This window comes from Macaca mulatta, chromosome 19 (assembly GCF_049350105.2).
Source record: "Macaca mulatta isolate MMU2019108-1 chromosome 19, T2T-MMU8v2.0, whole genome shotgun sequence".
Taxonomy (NCBI): Eukaryota; Metazoa; Chordata; class Mammalia; order Primates; family Cercopithecidae; genus Macaca; species Macaca mulatta.
The window spans coordinates 48,845,274-48,873,101 of record NC_133424.1 but is presented as its reverse complement, the minus strand read 5'-3'; the positions used below and the strand labels follow the sequence as shown (position 1 = coordinate 48,873,101).

Sequence of the window (27,828 nt, the reverse complement as noted above, 5' to 3'; positions counted from 1 at the left end):
GACAACCTCTGAACTTTTATAATACCATCTGCCTAGTTTTGCCTTTTCTAGTATTGCATATAATTGGAACTATACACTATGTGGCCTTTTTGCATTAGCTTCTTTCATTTAGAAATACATGTTTAAGATTCCTCCATGTCTTTTCATGCCTTGGTAGTTCATTTCTTTTTATTCCTGAAAAATATTCCATTGTATGAATATTTCAGAGTTTATCCATTTCCCTATTGTAGGATATCTTGGTTACTTCCAATCTTTGTTGGTTATGTATAAGCTGCTATAAACATTCGTGTGGAGGATTTGAGTGGATATAAGTTTTCAACTCATTTGGGTATATACCAAAGAATGCAATCGTCAGATCATATGGTAAGCATATGTTTAGTTTTGCAGCAATTTGCAAAACTGCCTTCCACAGTGGCTGTACCATTTTGCATTCCCAGCGGCAATCAATGAGAGTTCCTGTTGCTCCATATCCTCACCAGCATTTGGTGGTGTCAGTGTTTGGATCTGAGCCAGTCTAATAGATGTGTAGTGGTGTCTCATCGTTGTTTTAATTTGAATTCCCTAGTGACATACTGAATGTGAATTTTTGAATTTTGAATTCCCTAGTGACACAGTGAATTCCCTAGTTAAGCATCTTTTCAGATGCTTATTTTTGCTACCTATATAGCAAAGGGCAGATACAGACAATGCACTGAAGGGAAAGAGCTTGCTATGATGATAGGAAGCTGCAGGCAGAGATGATCTCAGGGTTAACTGGGCATCAACTGTGCCTTCTCCTGTCACATAAAATGTGGTCTACCTGAGTTTTGACTGGAAGCACAGAATAATATACCTGGTTGTCCATAAATATTTCTGACTGAGGCTTGAGGTTTATGTATGGTTTGGGTTGGGGTATAACAGGTAACGACTGTCAAGTATGTTGAGAGTCTACATTGAATGGATGGTGTCACTGGCTGCCCATGTCTTTCTCATTATGGACTTTCACTTTTCATTTGCCACATGAAAGGCCACTGAGATAGGCTACATGTGATTTTTCTCTTGAGGATCTCTATTACTGAGAAATTTCTGTATTCTGGGCTACACTAGGTTCATAATCTGACTATATCTATCATGTGTGTGTTTGTTCCTTCCCTAAAATGCTCAGTTCAGCTGCAGTTCTAGAGGTAAATACCACTATGTTTCCATTTTAGAGAGTTGAAGATCTGAGGTCTGGAGAGGTTAGTGTGTAGAAAGTTATGTTGAATAAGTGGCAAGGCCATGTGGCCAGGTCAGATAAGTTGCCTTCAGATTTTACTCTTGAACTTCTACTGGATAATGTCTTTTCATTATAGAAAAGAGGAGAGTGAACTTAGGTGTTTTGTTCAAAATCATCGACTGTAGGAGTTCCTTTAAGATATGATGAAAAGCAATAATTGTCTCATTTTACATTACCTGTAATTACTGCTCACCAGAAATTGATTATCGATGCAGCAACCTTTTACATTCCTCTCTGCTTTATTATGCATTGGCAGGCTTCACAGGAACTAAGAGGTCCAAGATTCAGAAATATCTTTAACTTGCAATGCTTGGTCACAGGTATCCATCTGAAAAACATTTTGCTCATTAGCCATAGGGGCACATATAGCAAACTACAGCCAGAGACACAAAATGTGGAAAGAAAAAAGGGCTATCAGAAGTCCTGTGTCTCCTTAAATTTTGTATTTCTATTCATATGCATCTACAATCATAAGGAAGTTGAGCAAATGGGAAATGCAAAGTCCTAATCAAAGCATACCCACATTTGAGTTATCTGCATTATTGCACATTTAAATTTATAATGCATACATACGATTCAATTCAATAGGTATAAAAATGTTAAGTAACATTTTCTCTCATGCATCCCCGTCATTCAGTAGCTCACTTTAGAGTCAACATTTTAATTCTGTTGGGCATCCTTTCATAATTTTGTTTTCTTTTTTTTTTTTTTTTTTTTTGAGACAGAGTCTTGCCCTATTGCCCAGGCTGGGGTGCAATGGCACGATCTCGGCTCACGAGGCACGACCACCGCCTCCTGGGTTCAAGCAATTCTCCTGCCTCAGTCTTCTGAATAGCTGGGGTTACAGGTGTGAGCCACCATGCCTGGCTAATGTTTTGTATCTTTTTGTAAAGATGTTTTGTATCTTTAGTAAAGATGAGGTTTCACCATGTTGGCCAGGCTGGTCTCAAACACCTGACCTTGTGATCTGCCCGCCTCGGCCTCTCAAAGTGCTGAGATTATAGGCATGAGTCACCACACCTGGCCTCCTTTTCTTTTTTGATAAGGTCTCACTATGTTGCCCAGGCTGTTCTTGAACTCCTGGGCTCAAGCAATCCTCATCCCTCAGCCTCCCAAAGTGCTGGGATTACAGGCATGAGCCACCACATCTGGTCAAAATTTTTTCTTTTTTTAAGTATTTTATTGTGTATATTTAAGATACACAACATTATGTTATAGGATACATATACATAGTATAAAGTGAAACTAATTAACATCTCTATCATCTCACAGATACCCACATTTTTTGCGTGTGGCAAGGGAAGCTAAAATCTACTCATTTAGCATGAATCATGGCCTTATTATGTATTTTTATATGCCTAAAGTATAGTCTGATTTTGCCTGGTTTTCCTCTTACATAATTGGAGTAATAGTCTGTATCCTGCTGTATCTGGCTTCTATTATTCAATATTAAGTATTTAATATTCACATCTAGCATCGGTTCTGCATTCTATTAAAACAGTACACCAGCTAGATGTGGTGGCTCATGCCTGTAATCCCAGCACTTTGGGAGGCTGAGGCGGGCGGATCATGAGGTCAGGAGATCGAGACCATCCTGGCTAAAGTGGTGAAACACCATCTCTACTAAAAATACAAAAAATTAGCTGGACCTGTAGTCCCAGCTACTTGGGAGGCTGAGGCAGGAGAATCGCTTGAACCCAGGAGGCGGAGGCTGCAGCAAGCCAAGATTGCACCACTGCACTCCAGCCTGGGCAACAGAGTGAGACTCCGTCTCAAAGCAAACAAAGAAACAAAAAACCAAAAATTAGTCAGGAGTGATGGTGCACACCTTTAATCCCAGCTACTCGGGAGGCTGAGGCAGGAGAATCACTTGAACCTGGGAGGTGGAGGTTGCAGTGAGCTGAGATCGCGCCACTGCACTCCAGCCTGGGCAACAGAGTGAGACTCAGTCTCAAAAAACAAACAAACAAACAAACAAAAAAAGAGTACACCAGTTTGTATCCCTTCATGGTTGGTGGACATGTGGGTTGTGTTCATTTTTGTAAGTTATAAATGATGCTGTTGTATTTTTGTATTTCTATTTGGTTACCATTAGTGTGTATTTATGTATGGTATAAAGCAAGAGGTAAAACCATAGGTTACAGGGTAAACGTATCTTCAGCTTTACTAGGTATTATTGGTTTCATCCCAAAGTTAACACACCAACTGACAGTCTTACAATGTCTCATAATTCCCAAATCTTTGCATTCTTGCTGACACTTAATTTTGTCAAAATTTTACTTTGAGTTTTCTGGTGGGTATGTGTCAATGATTGTGATATTAATTTACTGGGCCTTTTCTTCTCTGTAACAGGCCCTGTCAAGATATATGTGTGGTATGGCAGGGGGAGGAGCCCCTAGAGGTAGCAGGGGCTCTGGAATCCTTCATCATCCTATGTGAAAAAGTTTGTGGCAGTGATTTTTTTTTTTTTGAGACAGAGTTTCACTCTTGTTGCCCGGGCTGGAGTGCAATGGCACCATCTCAGCTCACTGCAACCTCCGCCTCCCAGGTTCAAGCGATTCTCCTGCCTCAGCCTCCGAAGTAGCTGGGATTACAGGTGTGTGCCACCACACCCAGCTAATTTTTTGTATTTAGTAGAGATGGGGTTTCACCATGTTCGTCAGGCTGGTCTTAAACTCCTGACCTCAGGTCATCCACCTGCCCCAGCCTCCCAAAGTGCTGGGATTACAGGTGTGTGCCACGGTGCCGATATTTCCTGTGTACAGTGGTGTAGCCACGGTGCAAAGCCACTTCCTAATGTTTCTGTGATCTAAATATTGTATCTTCTTGCTTCCCTTTGAGATGTGTTCATTCCTCCATACAATTAAACAATCTCAATTACTCTTGAGGGAGCATAAAATCCTCACTGCCTAATCACGGGTCCTTCCAAATTATTTGTTGGCTTGTGTTTAAAATATGAAAAAGATAATGTAGATTTTGTTTTCTTCTTACTGCTTAACCTGAACAAAATGTCATAGATACCTCCTGACCTGTTGCTAAACCAAGGAGAGTCACTTGAATAATGAACAAGACTGGAGGGAAACCACATTGATAATTTATCATTACACTATCATCACATACATGGAACTCATCAATGATGCTTATGAAAAAATTGAGTCATTTGTGGAAAAGTGTAAAGAGAATATAGGTGATGTCTCAACTGAAGACAAAAAGCTACAGTAAATAATTACAAAAAGAGTCTTAAGATGTGAACACAAATTCAGAGATTCAGGAGCACAAAGGGCTAAGTTAAGGGCAAAAAAGAGTTATCAATATTTTCTTAATTATGGAGAGCAGGATGAATTTTTAAAAGGGCAAGTAATTGTGAGTCTGATATATCTGATGATAATTTGTATTTCTAATGTTGTAAATGGTTGTGAATTTATAGTCACCATTCCCATTTCCTTTAGACTAGTGACCAAGAGTTTGATAACAGAAACACACTGGATCAGTATTGTTATCTATGTCTGTTCATCATACTGTGTGTTAAGTCTATCCATTTTTGTCTTGTATTTGTTTTCATTTCATTTTATTTTAGTTTCTTTGGGACAGGGTCTCACTCTGTCGCCCAGGCTGGAAGTGCAGTGGCAGGATCACAGCTCACTGCAGCCTCCACTTCCCTGGGCTCAGGTGATCCTCCTGCCTCAGCCTCCCAAGTAGTGGGGACTACAGGCATATGCTACCCCGCCTGGCTAATTTTTGTATTTTGTAGAGACAGCGTTTTGATGTGTTGCTCAGGCTGGTCTCAAACTCCTGGACTCAAGCGATCTGCCTGTCTTGGCCTCCCAAAGTACTGGGATGACAGGCATGCAACACAGCCCCTGGCCTGTTTTAATTTTATTAATTGGCTGATTCATTCAGACACATAATTATCAAGTTAAATCTCACTATTTCCTTAGCATTTCACGTCAATTTAGCTTAGAAAATGTATTCCTAACTCAATATTTTAAAACATATACAATTAGCCAGGTGCGGTGGCACATGCCTGTAATCCCAGCTACTTGGGAGGCTGAGGCAGGAGAAGCACTCAAACCCGGGAGACAGAGGTTGCAGTGAGCCGAGATCGCACGACTGCACTCCAGCCTGGTCAACAGAGCGAGACTCCATCTCAAAAAAAAGCCAAAAACGTTTTCTCCAGATCATTTTTACATTTAATTATTCAGTCTGTTTTGACTATGCCTTAAAGAATTAAGTAAATATAACTTCACTTCTACCCACTCATTAGTCAATGTACCTAACACAATTTATTCAATAAACCAGTCCATTCCCAACAGCATCAAAAGTAAGTACATTTCCCAATGTATATTAATACAGCCATTATGGAAAATAATATGGCGATTCATCAGAAACTAAAAATAGAATTACTCTATGTTCCAGCAATCCCACCTGTGGGTGTATAGCTAAAGGAATTGAAATCAGCATGCTGAAGAGAGAACTGCACTACCATATTCACTGCAGCATTATTCTGCATTGGATATGGAAGCAACCTAGGTGTCCAGCATGTTATAAATGGATGAAGAGAATGTTACATATTATATATATAATGTCATATACATATATATGTATATATAAAGGAATACTATTCACTTTTTAAAAAGAGGAAAATTGGCCGGGCACAGTGGCTCACACCTGTAAACACAGCACTTTGAGAGGCCAAGGTGAGTGGATCACCTGAGGTCAGGAGTTCGAGACCAGCCAGATCAACATGGTGAAACCCTGTCTCTACTGAAAATACAAAAATTAGCCGATGTAGGGGCGCATGCCTATAATCCCAGATACTTGGGAGGCTGAGACACAAGAATTGCTTGGACTGGGCAGGCAGAGGTTGCAGTGAGCTGAGACTGTGCCACTGCATTCCAGCCCGGGCGACAAGAGTGAAACTCCGTCTCAAGATGGAGTTTTTAAAAAACAAATAAAAGATAGATTTTTAGAAAATAAATAAAAAATAAAAATAAAACGAGGAAAATTCTGTCATCTGTGACAACATGGATAAACCAAGAGGACATTATGCTAAGTGAGAGAAGCCAGGAACAGAAAGACAAATACAAATATCACATAAGTGGTATTTGTGGAATCTAAAAAAGTCTAACTCTTAAGAGGCAGAGAATAGTGTTTACCAGAGACTGAAAAATGGGGGAAAGGGAGATATTAATTAAAGGAGTACAAAATTTCAGTTAGTTAGCAGGAACAAACTTTAGTAATCTATTGCACAGAATAGCAACTACATAAATAATGTGTTGTATGTTTCAAAATTGCTCAAAGAGTAGATTTTAAATGTTTTCACCACAAAAAAGTGAGGTGACAGATTTAATTAGCTTGACTTAATCATTTCACATTGTAAACATAGATCAAAACAGCATATTGTACTCTATCAGTATATAAAACATACAATTAATATTTGTCCATTCTTTAAAAGTTACTTTTCTCATACCTTATAACAAGGCTGGACCTCCTCAGGGGACACAGAGCAGAGTCCCCGCCCTCGGGAGCTCATACCCGATCCCCCACGCTCGCCCTCGCGGCCACACCTTGAACCCCCTCCCCGACCGGCTCTACACTCAACCAGCCCGAGGCTTCCGGCAGCTCCGAGTTCGGATTCCCCTTCTCAGCCTTCTGTGGTCACTGAAACCCTCAGGACTCCGAGGACAAGTCGAACATGGCTTCGCCTCAGCTATCTTCGCCAGCGCAGTAAGTCTCTGTGTCTGCGCACTCCGGGTAGAGGGAAGATTAAACCCTCCGGGAGCCAGCGTCCGACGGTGCCTGCAATCTAACCGGGATTTGGGGTTCCGAGACACTTTTCCCACAAGCCACCGCCGTCATGGATCTTTAGGCTTAAACTACATTTCCCAGAGGGCAACGGGAACACCCAATCTATGGCTTCCTTTCCGTTTTCGCGTGGTTCTTTTGCAAGGTGAGTTGAACTCATTTCAGGATGGGCACAGGGTACTCGCAGGCAGAGCTCTGGGCAATCAAGTTACACTGGAGCCCAACCTAAACCGGCCGGGGTGGTGGAGGAAGCGCTTAAACCGTGGAAGCCTGTAGTTGGATGACCAGTTGTTATCGGAATCTCAGGCCCGTGGGTGCATGAACAGCAGAGGAGGGTATTTGAGTGCGCACGTGAGAGAATGTTGTATATGTCAGATGGAGAATGTTTGAGAGTGTGTGAGAGAGAAACTGTGCGTGTGAGAGGCTGTGATGTGCCTCCTTGACGGTGGGTGCGGTTGTGAGGCTGTGACAGGTGAGTGAGTGGCTGTGCTTGCGTGACGGGGATGTGAGGTGCTTGTCCTTTTCATGTACGTTGATTGCGGTGGCACTGCGGTGTCACTTTGAGTCGTGGCTGTAGGTTCCTGGATGCGTCTTCTCCCCTCTCTCCTCACAGCTGCTTGCGGCTGACACACACACAAAAAATGTCTGCAAGAGGGAAATTGGATACTGAACTCTAAATGAAGTTTTCCAGCAAGAAGGCATTGACTTGCTGTGAGATTGGAAACGCCTGGGAGGTTATTTCTTTGTGAACTCTGAGAGCGAGCTACTTGTCTCAGAACCTCGTCTTTCCCAGAGCTCTGACCCCAGGAACCTGCTGTGAACTCATACCCAGATTCCAGCCTCCCTCCTACCTCCATGTGTTAAAGTGTGTGAACAGGGAAGGTGTGGAGGGTATTGTGTTACGAGGCATTCCGTGCTTCAAGGAAGGACCTGGTAACTCATGATTCTTTTCCCCCTCCTTGGTCCTGCTATTACTCAAAAGGACTCTGATGAGGAGGAAAAAAATTCTTTCACGTCTAAAAATCAATGTTTAGGCTAGTTGGCTTTTTTCTTTCCTAAGATTACTGGTTTTAGGGCATGCTTCCCTTTGTCTGAAATGTGTCTGAATGTCCTAATACCAATCTGCTTTTTTCCCAGTAGATTTTGGGAGCCATTGAGCTGAATCTCATTAACGTTCTTATATTCTGCCGAGTGTGGTGGCTCATGCCTGTAATCGCAGCATTTTGGGAGGCCAAGGCGGGCGGATCACTTGAGGTCAGGAATTCGAGACCAGGCTGGCCAACATGACGAAACCCCATCACTACTAAAAATACAAAAATTAGTCTGGCATGATGGTGCACGGTTGTAATCCCAGCTACTCGGGAGGCTGAGGAAGGAGAGCCCAGGAGGCGGAGGTTGCAGTGAGCCGACATCTTGCCACTGCACTCCAGCCTGGGCTACAGAGCAAGACTCTCAAAAAAAAAAAAAAAAAAAAAAATCTCATATTCATTTGGCATATCATTCAGATTCTTCCATGTATTCTCATATGGTAAAGAGAACCTAAAAATTCAGTTTAGCATCAAGGACAGCAATCTTCCTCTCTTTACGATTATTGTTGCTGTTACTGATGTAGTTTGAGACAAAGGGGTAACTTATTCTTTTAAGGTTGTAAGAGTATAATGCTTTTCATTTAGCATATTTATATTGTTGAGGCCTAACTTTCTAACATGCGGTTTCACTGTCAGCCAAGATTTTCTCATTGATAGTCTGAGTAAGAAAAGGAAATGATTAAGAAAATAGAATGGAGCTGGGTGTGGTGGCCACTCCTGTAATCCCAGCACTTTGGGAGGCAGAGGAGGGCAGATCACTTGAGGTCAAGAGTTGGAAACCAGCCTGACCAACATGGTAAACCCCGTCTCTACTAAAAATACAAAAATTAGCCAGGCATGGTGGAGGTGCATGCCTGTAATCCCAGCTACTCAGCAGGCTGAGGCAGGAGAATCATTTGAAACTGGGAGGTGGAGGTTGCAGTGAGCCGAGACTGAACCACTGCACTCCTCGTTCTGGTGACAGAGTGAGACTCCATCTCAATTGAAAAGAAAAAAAAAAAGAAAAGAAACGAAATAGAATGGGAGCTGGGTGCCATGGCTCATACCTGGAATCCCAGCATTTTGGGAGGCTACGGTAGGAGTATCACTTGATTCAGGAATTTGAGACCAGCCTAGGCAACTAAGTAAAACCCTGTCTCTACAAAAACATCAAAAAATTAGCTGGGAGTGATGGTGCACACCTGTAGTCCCAACCACGTGGCAGGCTGAGGCAAGAGGATCCGGTGATCACGCCCAGGAGATTGAGACTGTAGTGAGCTGTGATTGTACCACTGCACTGTAGCCTGGGTGACAGAGCAAGACTCTGTCTCAACCAAGAAAGAAAGAAAGAGAGAAAGAGAGAGAGAGAGAGAGAGAAAGAAAAAAGGAAAGAAAGAAAGGAAAGAAAGAAGGAAGAAGAGAGAGGGGAAAGAAAGAAAGAAAAGAAAAAGAAAAGAGAAAGGGAGAGAAGGAGAGAGAGAAAGAAAAAAGAAAGAGAAAGAAAGGAGAAACAAGAAGAAAGGAAGGGAGAGAAAGAAAGGGGAAGAAAGAGGAAGAAAGAAAGAAAAGGAAGGAAGGAAGGAAGGAAGAAAATAAATCGAATAGGAATGCTGGGCAGTGTTAATGTCCTGCTTCTGGTTTGTGACTATTTTAATATGAGTCTAATCTGCATATATATCTCTTTGTTTTTTATAGCAACAGGTTCTCTGTTGCACAGGCTGGAGTGAGGTGGCACATCATGGCTCACACATTTTTCTTTGACTATACCAGTTGCATAAGATCAAGCATAGAGTAAAAAAGAGTTAGATTTACCTAAGGTTGTGATACAATGAGCCCTTTGTTTCTGTGGGTTCCACATCTATGGATTCAACCAACCACAGACTGAAAGTGTAATTAGGCTTACCTATGATGGTTGTGTCTGTTCTGAACATGTACAGACTTTTTTCCTTGTCATTATTCCCTAAACAACACAGGATAACAACTACTTATATACCATTTATATTTTTTAAGGTATTATAGGTAGTCTAGAGATTATTTAAAGTACAGACACTCCTCAACTTCTGCTGGGGTTGCATCCAGATAAACTCCTAACTCCATTGGAAATCCAGGAACATACTGCATGAGTATAACTTTAACACCGTCCTAAAGTCTAAAAATTGTAAGTTAAACCATTGTAAGTCTGGGACCATCTGTATACAGGAAGATGCATGTAGGTTATATGCAAATACTATACTTTTTTTTTTTTGAAACGGAGTCTCGCTCTCGCTGTGTCACTCAGGCTGGAGTGCAGTGGCGCAGTCTTGGCTCACTGCAACCTCTGCCTCCCAGGTTCAAGCAATTCTCCTGCCTCAGCCTCCTGAGTAGCTGGGATTACAGATGCGCGCCACCACACCCAGCTAATTTTTGTGTTTTCAGTAGAGACAGGGTTTCACCATGTTGGTCAGGCTGGTCTCAAACTCCTGACCTCAAGTGATCAGCCTGCCTCGGCCTCCCAAAGTGCTGGGATTACAGTCATGAGCCACCACACCCGGTGAATACTATACCATTTTATATAAGGGACTTTTGTATCCATGGATTTTTGGTATCCATGGGAGTCCTGGAACCAGTCCCCCTCAGATACTGAGAAACAACTGTATTTCAGCAAAAATGAAGCAGAGAAGTTCATGGAGGTGAGGATGTAAGCAAAAGAGTGGTTATAATGTGGGATTATGCTGTATAGGCATATGTTGGTGATATTGTGGGTTTGGTTCCAGACCACAGAGGTAAAGGCAAGTATCAAAATAAAACTTTGGGAGGCTGAAGCAGGCGGATCACGAGGTCAAGAGATCGATACCATCCTGGCCAACATGGTGAAACCCCGTGTCTACTAAAAATACAAAAATTAGCTGGACATGGTGGCGGGCGCCTGTAGTCCCAGCTACTTGGGAGGCTGAGGCAGGAGAATAGCTTGAACCTGGGTGGTGGAGGTTGCAGTGAGCTGAGATCATGCCACTGCACTCCAGCCTGGTGACAAAGCGAGACTCGTCTCAAAAAAAACATAAAAAATAAAAAAAAAAAAATAAGATGAGCCTGTTTGGTCTTGCAGTGCATATAAAAGTTATGTTTAAAGTAGTCAATTAAGTGGGCAACGACATTATATCTAAAAAATCTACATACCTACGTTGGGAGGCCGAGGCAGACAGATCACCTGAGGCTAGGAGTTCAAGACCATCCTGGCTAACATGGTGAAACCCCGTCTCTACTAAAAATACAAAAATTACCCAGGCATGGTGGTACATGCCTATAATCCCAACTACTCGGGAGGCTGAGACTGAGCCATGAAAATTGCTTGAACCTGGGAGGTGGAGGCTCCGGTGAGCTGAGATCGCACCACTGTACTCCAGCCTGGGCAACAGAGTGAGAGCTTGTCTCCAAAAAAAAAAAAAAGTGCAACAATGAAGTTTCCTGCATGGATTGACTCTTCCTTTCACAAAATATTTTTCTGTAGCATGCAATGTTGTTTGGTAGCATTTTACCCACAGTAGAACATCTTTCAAAGTTGGAGGCAATCTTCTCAAACCCTGTTGCTGCTTTATCAACTAAGTTAATGTAATATCCAAAATCTTTTGTTGTCATTTCAACAATGTTCAAAGAATCTCCACCGTGAGTAGATTACCATCTCCAGAAACCACTTTTCTTTGCTCAACTATAAGAAGCAACTCCTCATCAGTTCACATATGCTCACCCTCAGGCTCCACTTCTAATTCTCTTGCTATTTCCACCCCATCTGGAGTTCCTTCCTCTGTTGAAGTTTTGAAGCCCTCAAAGTCTTCAAAAAAAAAAGTGAGGGTTGGAATCAACTTCTTCTAAACTCCTGTTAATGTTGACATTTTGACCTCCTCCCATGAATCGCAAATAGTCTTAATGGCATGTAGAGTGGTGAGTTCTTTCCACAAGGTTTTCTATGTACTTTGCCTACATCCATCAGAGGAATCATGATGTATGGCAGCTATAGCCTTATGAAGTGGATTTCTTAAATAATAGACTGAAAATCAAACTTACTGCTTGATCCATGGGCTGCAGAATGGTGGTTGTATTAATAGGCATGAAAAGAACATCAGTGTCCTTGTATATCTCTATCACAGCTCTTGGATGACTTGTGCATTGTCAATGACCAATAATATTAAAAAAGGTATCTTTTTTTCTGAGTAGTAGTAGTGACATGGAAGAAGATGCCATCTGGGACTTTTCATAGCTAGAGAGGAGAAGTCATGGCCATTAAAGAAGGCTGTTTTATCTACATTGAAAAATCTGTTTAGTGTAGCTACCTTTGTCAGTTATGTTAGCTAGATCTTCTGGATGACTTAGAACAGCTGCTACATCAGCTCTTGTTGCTTCACCTTGCACTTTTTTTTTTTTTTGAGACAGAGTCTCGCTCTGTTGCCCAGGCTGCTGGAGTACAATGACGCGATCTGGGCTCACTGCAACCTTCGCCTCCTAGGTTTAAGCAATTCTCCTGCTTCAGCCTCCCGAGTAGTTGGGATTGCATGTACCTGCCACCACACCAGACTAATTTTTGTATTTTTAGTAGAGATGGGGTTTCACCATGTTGGCCAGACTGGACCTTGGACTTTTATGTTATGGAGATGCCGTCTTTCCTTAAACCTCATGAACCATCCTCCACTAGTCTCAAACTTCTCTTCCACAGTGTCCTCACCTCTCTCAGACTTCACAGAATTGAAGAGAGCTTAGGGCCTTTCTCTGGATTTGGCTTTGGCTTAAGGGAATGATGTGGCTGGTTTGATATTCTATCCAGACCATAACATGTTTTTCATATCAGCAATAAGGCTATTTTATTTTCTTATTCATGTATTCAGTGGAGTAGCACTTTAAATTTGCTTTAAGAACTTTTCCTTTGCATTCACAACTTGGCTACCTGTTTAATTCTAGAGGCCTAGCTTTTGGCCTGTGTTGGCTTTGGACAGAGGACTGATTTAATTTTTTTAAAAATCCAGTCATTTAATCAGCAATTTCCATCATCAGCCTTCCCCGAGGGCCAGTGCACCTACCCTACCTCTCCCTACACACAGGCCAGAAACACCAGTCCTTAGCTGACTGTGGGCCTGCACAGTACATTGCCAGCAGGAAATCTCTGAAGTCTTCCAAAAGCCAGTCATTGGAGAGTGGATTGAAAATGCAATGGGAGCAGTTTGAATGTGGGGCTTCCACTGCCACAAAGTTTTCTCTTGAAGACCACATTTTTCAGAGGCTACTGGGGCTAAAATAATCTTGATGTCTCGGGTTTTCCTATGTCCGCATGGTTATTGGGGGCCACATAGTAAGATAGTCATGTCAAAGGGAGAAACCAACACAAGGTAATTTTGGACCTAGATCGATGCCAGACACGAACCTGCAGGGAGAGCAGAGGTTGGGATTTCAGAGCTGCACTAGAGAAGGCCCAGGGCATAGACAGGGTGTTGGTCTTGGCCTCTCATCTGTGCGAGCCTGAGAGGAGAGGGATTGTGTGACTGAGGGTGACCGAGGGTGGAAGTGAGTGTGCAGTATGCATGTCAGTGAGCGCGTGTAACAGGGTAGGGTAGGTGTCCACAACAACCTATGCGGTTGTGACACTGTGAGTGGTGTGTGAATGTGCTCCTGTGACTAGAAAGCCTGGCTTTTATGTGAGTGTGGGTTGTTGGGCTCTGTGTGTGTCACTGAGTTGGTTACCTGCTGGTTCCTCTACCCTCTTAACTTACAGCCATTTGTAGCTTAAAGAAATGGCCCTATCAAAGTCAGATAAAATATTAAGAGAAATCTCTAAAATAAAACATTTTATTTGGGAAAAACAGGATTGCAATTTGGGTGTAAACCTCTGAAGGTTTGCTGCAAGTCAGCTGACAAAAGGCAGATTAATAGGAGAAAAGAAAGACAAATTTATTAACGTGCATGTTAATAACATGCATGACATTCTGGAGGCCCAGACTTGGAACCAGTGTCTGAAGGGTGAGCCAGTCTTGTGGGACTAAGCCCTCAACCTGAGGGATCTGATCCTATCTCCAGGTAGATAGTGTCTGAATTGTATTGGAGGACACCCAGCTGGTTGTCCATTACAGAATTGATTGCTAGCTTGGTGTGTGTGGAAAAACCTCCACGTTTGCTTACGGAAGTCTTCTGTGTTGAGTGTTGTGTAATTGCAGAGGAAAAATCATTTGTGTTTTTTTTCCCACTCAGAGGGCTTTATTAGAAAGAGAAATGTTACCTATTGTTTTGACACAAAACTCATTGGCACTAGTGAAGTTTCGGGGAGCTGGCAATTTCTGGTGAGTGAGGGCGGTAGGTAAAACTAGTCTTAGCATTAGGGCAATTATTTGAGCAGCTACTAGGTAAAACTGGTCTTAAGGTTCTAGCAGTCATTTTAATAGCTGATTTGCACGATAATCCCTGGGCAGGTGCTTGCACTATGAATGCTGTGCTTTTCTTCTCCCTAGACTCTGAACTGTGATTTAATTGGGTATGACAATTAAATGACTGTGATTAAATTGGGTATGACAATCCAGTTCATATCATCAATTCTCACAGCCCCAAGAGAGAAGTCACATTTAGAGCTCTAGCATGAAGGTTCCCAGAAATAAAGTACTCATATGAGCTTGGGACGGAAATTTTTAGAGCTGCAGGTACCTCTTAAGCCAAGTTCCTGGGAAGACATCATGGGAAGGCTCCTGGAGTTACACACCCTGGTGGAAGCTCCTCCCTTGGGGCTGTGCAGGGGCAGTATAAGTCTCAGAACCACACCATTCCTACAGCTTTGACCCCAGGAACTGTGAACTCTGTTACAGATTTCAGCCCTCCTCCTATATCCTGTTTTTTTATGTGTTTGTTTGTTTTTGAGATAAAATCTCACTCTGTCACCCAGGGTGTAGTACAGTAGTGCAGTCATGGCCCACTGCAGCCTCAACTTCATCAACTTCATGAACTCAGGTGTTCCTCCTATCTCAGCCTCCCAAGTAGCTGGGACTATAGGTGTGCCACCACACCCAGCTAATTTTTGTGTTTTTTGTAGAGAACGGGTCTTGTTATATTGCCTAGGCTGGTCTTGAACTCCTGGGCTCAAGTGATCCTCCTGCCTTGACCTCCTGAAGTGCTGGGATTACAAGCATGAGTCACCACACCTGGCCTATATCTTGGTTTTGTATGTGACCAACGTTTGGTTGTGATCCAGTTTTCCTCTGCTCCTGCCATTCTCCAAAAGAAACCCAAGAAGGAGGAAAGAACTGTTGCACTACAAAAATAATGAAGGTTAAGAAATATTGTTGATGGCTAAAAAGCAATATTCATGTTGGTTTCTTTCCTTTTGGTTCACAAAAATTTTTATTTTGATGTAAGAACATTGGATTTTCTTTGCCTGAAGTGAACTAGGTAGAGAGTATCTTAGGCCTTCCTTCCCCAGGTGATGACAGAGTTCACTGAGACAACTACACAATGGTTCTTAGGTTCTGTCTCTTCTCTAAGTAATATTCACTTATTCAATTGGCAGATCATTCAAACCATGCAGTTGGGCTGTATTTCAGAAGGAGATTAGTGGGTTTATAGGGAATCATACACCAGAGATCTTAGCTATTCTTTCTCCAGAGGACTAAGAGTCAACAATTGCAGAGTCATCTGCTTGGTGGTATTTTTGGAAGCAGAACTATAATTTGGTATTTGAGGATACAGGTCTGTGTCTACAAGTGGAGAATATGTTCAGATGATCTCTAAGAAATAATTGTTAGTACTGGTCAGGGATATTTGTGGGCTGGCAGCCTGAGTTTTTCAGACACGTTGTTGTGTGGATTTTGAGAGACAGTGTGGTATGATATTGAAGAGAATGGGCTCTGGGTATCCCAGATTTAGTTTGAATCTCAGCTCTGCCACTTCCTATCTGTATGAGCATAGGCAGTGTGTTCACTCAGGCTCCGAGTTCTACAGCTCTCAGACACATATTATAATAGTACCTACTTCATAGGAGTGTAATGAGAATAAAAATGTAAATCCCATGACAACAGACCCTGGAACATAAGCTAAACAAATATTAAGTCAGGCCAACAGATTGCCTGAACTCAGGAGTTTGAGATCAGCTTGACCAACATGGTGAAACCCTGTCTCTACTAAAAATACAAAAAAGTAGCCAGGCATGGTGGTGTGTGCCTGTAGTCCCAGTTACTTGGGAAGCTGAGATAGGAGGATCACTTGAGTTCGCAAGGTCAAGGCTGCAGTGAGATGTGAGCACCCCACTGCACTGCAGCCTGGATGATGGAAGTGAGACCCCGACTCAAAAAAACAATTTTATTAGGTTCAATCAGACATTTGGCAAGGATTGTATCCAAAATGATATTTGGATTGTATGTTTTGTGAAGGAGATGTCTACATTCACATTTGAGAATCTACTATGTGCAAAACTCTTTTCTGTTTTTTATAATAAAATATAATAAAATAATGCTAATTTCATTTATCTGAATTATGTTCATTCACAGAAAAAAATTTGAATTACACTGATGATACAACTAAAGGCTATCCAAGAAATGGTAGGTGTTACTTATTTCAATCATATTGTTTTTCTATTTCAGGACTAAAGTTCACAGTTTCCTCAATGAGTAGAAACATTCTCCTTTATAATTTCATTTTAATAAATATCTTAGGTATTATTGGTGCTATGTTTCTAGATAAGAAGTATATCAGCTTTGTGGCAGAAGAATCCAGTAACCTAAAGAATGAAGTAATGAGAAAGTTAAAATTACCCATGCCCTTTCTCCTCCTCCACTTCTACCAGGGTGAATTACTAATTATATTTTGGGGTAGGTTTTTCCAATTTTTATCTGTAAGCATATGTTTTTGGTTTTCTTTTTGCAAAATAAAATCACCTTACTTGATCATATGATTTCCAACCTTAGTTTGAAAAGGAATCCATGGGTTTCATTATCCCTGTGTGCATGTAAGAAGGAGAAGGAGGGCCCGTGGTAACTTATTTTGGCACCTTTGTTGAAAATCAGGTGGATATAAGTGTATGCATTTATTTCTGTGTTCTTTATTCTGCCTTGTCTATGTGTCTGTTTTTGTTCTAGTAACATGCTGTTTTGGTTATTATAGCTTTGCAGTGTATTTTGAAGTCAGATAATATGATGTCACTACCTTTGTTCTTTTTGTTCAAAATGTCTTTGGCTATTCAGGGTCTTTTGTGGTCTCGTATGAATTTTAGAATTGTTTTTTCTATTTCTGTGAAGAATGTCATTGGTAATTTGATAGGGATTGCATTCAATCTGTAGATCACTTTGGGTATCATGGACATTTTAACAATGTTAATTCCTCCAATTCCTGAAAATGTGATCTCTTTCCATTTTTTTGTGGCCTCTTCAATTTCTTTCATCAAAGCTTTATAGATTTTATTGTACTGATCTTTCACCTCCTTTGTTATTCCAGGGCATCTTAAAAAAAAAACAAAAACAAAAACTTGTGTAACAATTGTGAATGGGATTGCTTTTCTGATTTCTTTTTCAGGTAGTTTATTAATGGCATATAGAAATGATACTGATTTTTTATTATTATTATTTTTTTTTTGGTGAGATTTTTGAGACGGAGTTTTGCTTTTGTTGCCCAGGCAAGAGTGCGATGGCACGATCTCAGCTCACTGCAACCTCCACCTCCTGGGTTCTCAGCCTCCTGAGTAACTGGGACGACAGGCACACACCACCATGCCCGGCTAATTTTGTATTTTTAGTAGAGATGGGGTTTCACAATGTTGACCAGGCTGGTCTCAAACTCCTGACCTCAGGTGATCCACCCGCCTCGGCCTCCCAAAGTGTTGGGATTACAGGCATGAGCCACCACGCCTGGCCATGCTACTGATTTTTATATGTTGATTTTGTATCCTGCAGCTTTAGTGTGTTTGTTAGCTGTAACAGTTTTTGGTGGAGTCTTTATGACTTTCTATATGTAAGTTCATGTTGTCTGCAGACAGGGACAGGGACAGTTTGACTTCCTCCATTGCAATTTGGATTTTCTTTCTTTCTTTTTTTTTTTTGAGATGGAGTCTCGCTCTGTCGCCCAGGCTGGAGTGCAGTGGCGCGATCTCGGCTCACTGCAAGCTCTGCCTCCCGGGTTCATACCATTCTCCTGCCTCAGCCTCCTGAGTAGCTGGGACTACAGGCGTCCACCACCATGCCCGGCTAATTTTTTGTAGTTTTTTAGTAGAGATGGGGTTTCACTGTGTTAGCCAGGATGGTCTCCATCTCCTGACCTCATGATCTGCCCACCTCGGCCTCCCAAAGTGCTGGGACTGCAGGCCCGAGCCACCATGCCCAGCCGTCTTTTATTTCTTTCTCTTGCCTAATTGCTCTGCCTGGGACTTCCAGTACTATGCTGAATAAAAGTGGTGAAAATGGGCATCCTTGTCTTGTTCCAGATCTTAGAGAAAAGCCTTCAGCTTTTTCCCATTCAGTATGATGTTAGCTGTGAGTTTGTCATATATGGATTTTTGTCATATACATGTGTTGAGGTATGTTCTTTCTATATGTAGTTTGTTGAAAAGGGCCCATAATCGTCTCACTTGAAAAACCTAAATATTTTTACCTTTTAGAATCATAGATTTATCAGTTAAAATTAATTACCAGGAAAAGAAATGATCAACTAAAATAGCATTTTGGGATTCAATGTTTAAAAAGAGTTCAGCTGAATATCCCTGATGAACATCGATGCAAAAATCCTCAATAAAATACTGGCAAACCGGATTCAGCAGCACATCAAAAAGCTTATCCACCATGATCAAGTGGGCTTCATCCCTGGGATGCAAGGCTGGTTCAACATTCGCAAATCAATAAACATAATCCAGCATATAAACAGAACCAAAGACAAGAACCACATGATTATCTCAATAGATGCAGAAAAGGCTTTTGACCAAATTCAACAGCCCTTCATGCTAAAAACGCTCAATAAATTCGGTGTTGATGGAACGTACCTCAAAATAATAAGAGCTATTTATGACAAACCCACAGCCAATATCATACTGAATGGGCAAAAACTGGAAAAATTGGCCGGGCGTGGTGGCTCAAGCCTGTAATCCCAGCACTTTGGGAGGCCGAGACGGGCGGATCACGAGGTCGGGAGATCGAGACCATCCTGGTTAACACGGTGAAACCCCGTCTCTACTAAAAAATACAAAAAACTAGCCAGGCGAGGTAGCGGGCGCCTGTAGTCCCAGCTACTCGGGAGGCTGAGGCAGGAGAATGGCGTGAACCCGGGAGGCGGAGCTTGCAGTGAGCTGAGATCCGGCCACTGCACTCCAGCCTGGGTGACAGAGCGAGACTCCATCTCAAAAAAAAAAAAAAAAAAAAAAACTGGAAAAATTCCCTTTGAAAACTGGCACAAGACAGGGATGCCCTCTCTCACCACTCCTATTCAACATAGTGTTGGAAGTTCTGGCTAGGGCAATCAGGCAAGAGAAAGAAATCAAGGGTATTCAGTTAGGAAAAGAAGAAGTCAAATTGTCCCTCTTTGCAGATGACATGATTGTATATTTAGAAAACCCCATTGTCTCAGCCCAAAATCTCCTTAAGCTGATAAGCAACTTCAGCAAAGTCTCAGGATACAAAATTGATGTGCAAAAATCACAAGCATTCTTATACACCAGTAACAGACAAACAGAGAGCCAAATCATGAATGAACTTCCATTCACAATTGCTTCAAAGAGAATAAAATACCTAGGAATCCAACTTACAAGGGATGTAAAGGACCTCTTCAAGGAGAACTACAAACCACTGCTCAGTGAAATAAAAGAGGACACAAACAAATGGAAGAACATACCATGCTCATGGATAGGAAGAATCAATATCGTGAAAATGGCCATACTGCCCAAGGTTATTTATAGATTCAGTGCCATTCCCATCAAGCTACCAATGAGTTTCTTCACAGAATTGGACAAAACTGCTTTAAAGTTCATATGGAACCAAAAAAGAGCCCGCATCTCCAAGACAATCCTAAGTCAAAAGAACAAAGCTGGAGGCATCACGCTACCTGACTTCAAACTATACTACAAGGCTACAGTAACCAAAACAGCATAGTACTGGTACCAAAACAGAGATATAGACCAATGGAACAGAACAGAGTCCTCAGAAATAATACCACACATCTACAGCCATCTGATCTTTGACAAACCTGAGAGAAACAAGAAATGGGGAAAGGATTCCCTATTTAATAAATGGTGCTGGGAAAATTGGCTAGCCATAAGTAGAAAGCTGAAACTGGATCCTTTCCTTACTCCTTATACGAAAATTAATTCAAGATGGATTAGAGACTTAAATGTTAGACCTAATACCATAAAAACCCTAGAGGAAAACCTAGGTAGTACCATTCAGGACATAGGCATGGGCAAAGACTTCATGTCTAAAACACCAAAAGCAACGGCAGCAAAAGCCAAAATTGACAAATGGGATCTAATTAAACTAAAGAGCTTCTGCACAGCAAAAGAAACTACCATCAGAGTGAACAGGCAACCTACAGAATGGGAGAAAATTTTTGCAATCTACTCATCTGACAAAGGGCTAATATCCAGAACCTACAAATAACTCAAACAAATTTACAAGAAAAAAACAACTCCATCAAAAAGTGGGCAAAGGATATGAACAGACATTTCTCAAAAGAAGACATTCATACAGCCAACAGACACAAGAAAAAATGCTCATCATCACTGGCCATCAGAGAAATGCAAATCAAAACCACAATGAGATACCATCTCACACCAGTTAGAATGGCGATCATTAAAAAGTCAGGAAACAACAGGTGCTGGAGAGGATGTGGAGAAATAGGAACACTTTTACACTGTTGGTGGGATTGTAAACTAGTTCAACCATTATGGAAAACAGTATGGCGATTCCTGAAGGATCTAGAACTAGATGTACCATATGACCCAGCCATCCCATTACTGGGTATATACCCAAAGGATTATAAATCATGCTGCTATGAAGACACATGCACATGTATGTTTATTGCAGCACTGTTCACAATAGCAAAGACTTGGAATCAACCCAAATGTCCATCAGTGACAGACTGGATTAAGAAAATGTGGCACATATACACCGTGGAATACTATGCAGCCATAAAAAAGGATGATTTTGTGTCCTTTGTAGGGACATGGATGCAGCTGGAAACCATCATTCTCAGCAAACTATCGCAAGAACAGAAAACCAAACACCGCATGTTCTCACTCATAGGTGGGAACTGAACAATGAGATCACTTGGACTCGGGAAGGGGAACATCACACACCGGGGCCTATCATGGGGAGGGGGGAGGGGGGAGGGATTGCACTGGGAGTTATACCTGATGTAAATGACGAGTTGATGGGTGCTGACGAGTTGATGGGTGCAGCACACCAACATGGCACAAGTATACATATGTAACAAACCTGCATGTTATGCACATGTACCCTAGAACTTAAAGTATAATAATAATTAAAAAAAAAAAAAAAAAAGAGTTTAGCTGGGCTTACGCCTGTCATCTCAGCACTTTGGGAGGCTGAGGCGGGCAGATCACAAGTTCAGGAGTTTGAGACCAACCTGGCCAACATGGTGAAACCCTGTCTCTGCTAAAAATACAAAAAAAAAAAAAAAAAAAAAAGAAAATTAACCAGGTGTGGTGGTAGGTGCCCGTAATCCCAGCTACTCAGGAGGCTGAGGCAGGAGAATCACTTGAACCAGGAAGGCGGAGGTTGTAGTGAGCTGAGACCACATCTCTGCACTCCAGCCTGGGCGACAGAGTGAGACTCAGTCTCAAAAATAAAATAAAATAAAATAAAATAAAATAAAAGTTAGATTCAGTTTCATTTCACAGAACAAAAAATAATCTCTGATGTCCAAGTGCCTCCAAGTACCTATTGTATGAAATTTAGATCTATTGTACCTAGTGTATTGGAAACATTGTCTACACAATAGATACTTGGAATAGATACTAGCCGAAACATGAGATAGATAGTAAAAGTTAGGAAGAGTCACAGAAATCACCATGTTGTACTGAAGAACAGAATTTAGGCTGCTGTTAAATTCTTAATTTGGCAGTTTATCAGATCACATTCTCTGAGCAGCTTTAGGTTACTGAAATGTTTTTTCTCTAGCTGCTGGGGGCAAAGGAAGGGCACATTTTCTCCTTAGGTATTTGAGAATCATTTTTGCTAATATTGTTTATTGAGGAGAATTGTATGCTTAAAGCCAGCCTTCAACATTTTTTAGTTAGCCACATAAGAATTCAGGCCAGAGAAACATTAATTTTTTTCACATGAGAAAATGGAATTAGTAGGCCGGGCACGGTGGCTCACGCCTGTAATCCCAACAATTTGGGAGGCCAAGGTGGGCGGATCATCTGAGGTTAGGAGTTCAAGTCTAGCCTAACCAATATGATGAAACCCCATCTCTACTAAAAATATAAAAATTAGCTGGGTGTGGTGGCATGCGCCTGTAATCCCAACTCTTTGGGGGGTTGAGACAGGAGAATTGCTTGAACCCGGAGGCAGAGATTGCAGTGAGCTGAGAGCTATACATCCAACAGAGGACTCCATTGCACTCCAGCCAGGGCAACAAGGCAAAACTCCGTCTCAAAAAAAAAAAAAAAAAATGGAATTAGTAGAATTATGTTTCTTTGAAAGCAGTACATTTAGGAAATTTGTAAAGTTCTTCATCTCTGATAATAAAAAGCCAACTTACATTAAGCAATTGTTTTATTAAATATTTTATATGGATTATTCTACTTCATCTTCAGACTATTTTATATGCTAAATGACATTCTCTCCCAATTAACCAATGAGACTTTAAGAAACATTTTATTAAGTATCAGAGCTTAAATCTGAAAATCATATCCCAAAAGACTAACAAAAAGACTTGAAGTTTGTATTAGTTACTTCAAGAGACCATCTCTTAAATATTATTTATTTATTTATTTATTTTTTGAGACAGAAGCTTGCTCTATCGCCAGACTGGAGTGCAGTGGCACAGTCTGGCTCACTGCAACCTCTGCCTCCTGAGTTCGAGCGATTCTCCTCCCTCAGCCTCCTGAGGTCCATTATATCATTCTTATGTCTTTGCATCCTCATAGCTTAGCTCCCACTCATAAATGAGAACATGTAATGTTTGGTTTTCCATTCCTGAGTTACTTCACTTAGAATAATGGTCTCAACTCCATTCAGATTATATCCAATGCCATTATTTCATTCCTTTTTATGGCCAAGTAGTATTCCATAGTGTATATATATGTGTACACACACCACATTTTCTTTATCCACTTGTTGATAGACATTTAGGCTGGTTCCATATTTTTGCAATTGTGAATTGTGCTGCTGTAAACATGTGTGCAAATGTCTTTTTCATATAATTACTTCTGGCTGGGTACAGTGGCTCACACCTGTAATCCCAGCATTTTGGGAGGCTGAGGCCAGCAGATCACTTAAGGCCAGGAGTTTGAGACCAGCCTGGCCAACATGGTGAGACCCCTATCTCTATCATTCAAAAAATAATAATAAAAGAATTTTATGTAATGTGTTCTTTTCCTCTGGATAGATACCCATTAGTGGAATTGCTGGATCAAATGGTAGTTCTACTTTTAGTTCTTTAAGGAATCTTCATACTGTTTTTCATAGTGGTTGTACTAGTTTTTGTTCCCACCAGTGGTGTAGAAGTGTTCTCTCTTCACCACAAACATGGCAATGTCCATTATCTTTTGATTTTTTAAAATTATGGTCATTCTTAGAGGAGTAAGGTGGTATCACATTGTGATTTTTATTGGCATTTTCCTGATAACTGATAATGTTGAGCGTTTTTTCATATGTTTGTTGGCCATTTGTATATCTTCTTTTGAGAATTGCCTATTCATGTCCTTAGCCTACTTTTTGATGGGATTATTTGTTTTTTTCTTGCTGATTTGTTTGAGTTCCTTGTAGATTCTGGATGTTAGTCCTCTGTCAGATGTATAGTTTGTGAATACTTTTTCCTACTCTGTGAGTTGTCTGTTTACTCTGCTGATTATTTCTTTTGCTGCGCAGAAGCTTTTTAGTTTAATTAAGTCCCATCTATTTATCTTTGCTTGTGTTGCATTTGGTTTTGGGTTCTTGGTCATGAACTCTTTGCCTAAGCCAATGTCTAGAAGAGTTTTTCCAATGTTATCTTCTAGAATTTTTATGGTTTCAGGTCTTAGATTTAAGTCTTTGATCCATCTTGAGTTGATTTTTGTCTAAGGTGAGAGATGAAGCTCCAGTTTCATTCTTCTATACGTGGCTTGCCAATTATCGCAGCACCATTTGTTGAATAGTGTGTCCTTTCCCCACTTTATGTTTTTGTTTACTTTGTCGAAGATCAGTTGACTGTAAGTATTTGGCTTTCTTTCTGGGTTCTCTATTCTGTTCCATTGGTCTACATGCCTGTTTTTATACCGTTGCCATGCTGTTTTGGTAATGATTGCCTTGTAGTATAGTTTGAAGTCAGGGACTGTTAAGTCTCCAGATTTGTTCTTTTTGCTTAGTCTTGCTTTGACTATGCAGGCTCTTTTTTTTGTTCCATATGCATTTTAGGATTGTTTTTTCTAGTTCTGTGAAGAATGATGATGGTATTTTGATGAGAATTGCATTGAATTTATGGATTGCTTTTGACAGTATGGTCATTTTCACAATACTGATTCTACCCATCCATGAGTGTGGGATGTGCTTCCATCTGTTTGTGTCATCTATGATTTCTTTTAGCAGTGTTTGGTAGTGTTCCTTGTAGAGATCTTTCACCTCCTTGATTAGGTATATTCCTAAGTTTTTTGTTTTCTGGATTTTTGTTTTTGCTTTTGTTTTGTTTTTGCAGCTGTTGTAAAAGAGGTTGGGTTCTTGATTTGATTCTCAGCTTAGTCAATGTTGGTATATAGCAATGCTACTGATTTGTGTACATTAATTTTGTATCTTGAAACTTTATGGAATTTATTTATCACATCTAGGGGCTTTTTGGATGAGTCTTTAGGGTTTTCTAGGTATATGATTATATCATCAGCAAACAGCAGGTTTGACTTCCTGTTTACCAATTTGGATGCCCTTTATTTCTTTCTCTTGTCTGATTGCTGTGGTAGGACTAGTCACTACTTTAAAATGCCAATAATTCAGCAAGGACTATAAGTTGTAAATAGGAATGGGTAAATCAGTGTATAGTGAAGACCACTAGAGAGATTCAGGTGATGTGCCTTGGGAATTCATGTGGAGGTGGCATTGATTAGATTCTGGTCATCATTGTAACTAAGTCCATGGAATATATATGGAAGTTAGTGAATGTATTCTGTAAGCTTTTACTGTCTAATTTTTTCTTCAAGTGATGTTAGATAAAAAGTGAAAGTAGGCCAGGCGTGGTAGCTCATGCCTGTAATCCCAACAGTTTGGGAGGCCTAGGAGTGAGGATCTCTTGAGCCCAGGAGTTTGAGACCAGCCTAGGTAACATAGTAAGACCCTGTCTCTAAAAAAAATGTTTTTAATTAACTAGGCACGGTGGTACACACCTTTAGTCCCAACCAGTCGAGAGACTGAGGCAATAGGATTACTTGAACCCAGAAACTTGAGTTTGCAGTGAGCTATGATCACACCACTGTACTCTAGCCTGGATGACAGAGCAAGACACCTTGCCCCTTTAAAAAAAAAAAAAGAGAGAGAGAGAGAGAGAGTTTAACATTAGTCTGGATGACATTGTGGGTAAGTAACAAAACAAACCCAACTTTTATCACACACATTTGTGTGTGTGTGTGTACACATGTATTTTTTAAGTTAATGCATGAACAATGTTAAAATGATTATGAAATATATTCAAAAAAGAAAATCAAGATAGCAACTAAAAGAAAAGTAATGGTAACATACGATCATGTTGTAATGTAACAGAATAAATAAATTACCAGATTTCTCAATGTATTGATGTCCTATAGCCTGTGTCTCAATGCTTGTCTGTCTTTTTAATGATTCAGTGATATTGCACATTCTGTTTTTTCATCTTAATTTTCTTTTGACAGTATATCTGAAATTTTTTTATTTTATTAAATACATTTCTCTACTTAACATCTGATAGCTTCTTGGTATTCTATTATGTGTATATTTTGTATTTAGCAAGGCAGTTTGTACTCAACACAGAACCAGGCCTAAGCATTTCCTTCTGTGCTGTGTTCTCTCTCATATTTTGACCAATTTCAACTGATTCTGATGCCCTAGAGGAGGTTCTAGTTTGAGGCCAGGCACGATGGCACATGCCTGTAATCTGAATACTTTGGGAGGCCAAGGCGGGTGAATCACCAAGACCAGCCCCACCAACATAGTGAAACCCTGTCTCTACTAAAAATACAAAAAAAATTAGCTAGGTGTGGTGGTGCGCACCTGTAGTCCCAGCTACTTGGGTGGCTGAGGCAGGAGAATCGCTTGAACCTGGGAGGCAGAGGTTGCAGTGAGCTGAGATCTCACCACTGCACTCCAGCCTGGGCAACAGAGCGAGCCTCCATCTCAGAAAAAAAAAAAAGCTTCTAGTTTGAACGGTGAGCCCTCTCTCAGCCTTGGAAGGTGGGAATGAAGGCAAGTGAATCTTCTCATGGAGAAACTGAGCAGCCAAATCTCAAGTCTAGATCAGCCTTCCCAAATTGGAGGCTTGTCCAGAAAACATCTTGTTATCTTGTCTGGTTCTGGCTTTAATGAGCCAGTGACTTACTCTAAAACTACCTTTGTGTAGCTAGGTTTCCTGGGGTGTGAAGGAGTGCTTAGATTCATTGTCTGTTTTTCCTTAAGTTATGTGTTCAGTTATGAGGGATTAATTTGGAAGGAGAAATAGAGGAGGTGAAAGATTTTATTAAATTAAGTCATATTGGGAACACTAACATCTCTTTTCTTCTCTCAGCTCTGGATTCTCTGGAGTTTGAATGTTTCTGGTATTGGAACCTCACCGAGTAGGACTGATCAGGTCTTACAGTTCTAAAACCATGACCTGTGTAAGTTGATTAATTCTGTTTCCTTGCAATATCATGATCATAGGTTATGTGGATTTTTTCATTAACCTAAGGCTTCCTATTTAAGAAGGCCCCCTTCAGTTATCTGTCCCCACTTTCTTCTAATACAGTGAATAGTGATAGCAAATAACTCAGTTTTCTCCCTACAAGTGTTTTCTGTCCACTTTTCTATTTATTGTCAAATGTATTTAATACTCATGTGCTTATTCTTCAACCAAAGTCTATGATAGAGCAGTAAAGGAGTGAAGTCTCAACGGGGAACTATTTGAGCTTCCTTTATAGGTCCTTGGTTTGGTGAATTAGAGATGTTGGTCCTATTTGGGTACCATAGGTAGGTTTTGACATTCTCCACAGACCTGAGTTTTCTAGGCAGATAAGATGGGATTTGGTTATTAATTGGTCTGTCTTAGTATGCCATGAGATCTCATATTCTTTAAGAATTTTAGAATTGTTGGAGATATACCATGGATCTTGCCAAGGAATTACTGAGAGGCAAGTTTTTATTTTGTGGTTGAACGTGTGCTGCTGAACTTGGGTGACATCTTTTTGATTATGTGTCATCCTATATCAGTATCCATTCTGGAATAAGAAAAGTATTAAATGATGGAAAATGGCGATGAATGAGAATATTATCCTAAGGAGTAAATATGCTGATTTCCAGAACTGGGGAAGATCTTTGAAGTTTTGTCCAACAAAGTATATGAAGGTAG

At 40.8% G+C, this 27,828-nt stretch overlaps 1 protein-coding gene and 2 long non-coding RNA genes across 16 annotated transcripts in view; 1 reads left to right on the top strand and 2 right to left on the bottom strand.

Annotated features, from left to right (window-relative positions):
- Window positions 1-161: 161 nt before the first annotated feature.
- On the bottom strand, window positions 162-7,067 carry LOC144337445 (uncharacterized). Its single transcript, XR_013410608.1, has 2 exons — window positions 6,726-7,067; window positions 162-1,583 (listed from the first exon to the last, which is right to left on the bottom strand). It is a non-coding gene; the product is annotated as an uncharacterized LOC144337445 (long non-coding RNA).
- An 89-nt stretch (window positions 7,068-7,156) lies between these two features.
- ZNF573 (zinc finger protein 573) overlaps window positions 7,157-27,828 on the top strand; it is a 49,210-nt gene continuing 28,538 nt past the window's right edge. For 6 of the 14 annotated variants that reach the window (XM_077982496.1, XM_077982495.1, XM_077982492.1 and 3 more), the window contains exons 1-3: window positions 7,157-7,205; window positions 16,617-16,667; window positions 27,010-27,100. In XM_077982496.1, coding sequence (XP_077838622.1) covers window positions 27,032-27,100 — 69 coding nt within the window. In that variant the 5' untranslated portion in view covers window positions 7,157-7,205; window positions 16,617-16,667; window positions 27,010-27,031. Of the gene's footprint in view, window positions 7,206-16,616; window positions 16,668-27,009; window positions 27,101-27,689; window positions 27,825-27,828 lie in introns of all 14 variants that reach the window. The other 8 variants (XM_077982493.1, XM_077982490.1, XM_077982487.1 and 5 more) reach the window with 3 other exon arrangements.
- Window positions 17,705-21,754, bottom strand: LOC144337462 (uncharacterized). The gene is made up of 2 exons (XR_013410625.1): window positions 19,442-21,754; window positions 17,705-18,118 (listed from the first exon to the last, which is right to left on the bottom strand). It is a non-coding gene; the product is annotated as an uncharacterized LOC144337462 (long non-coding RNA).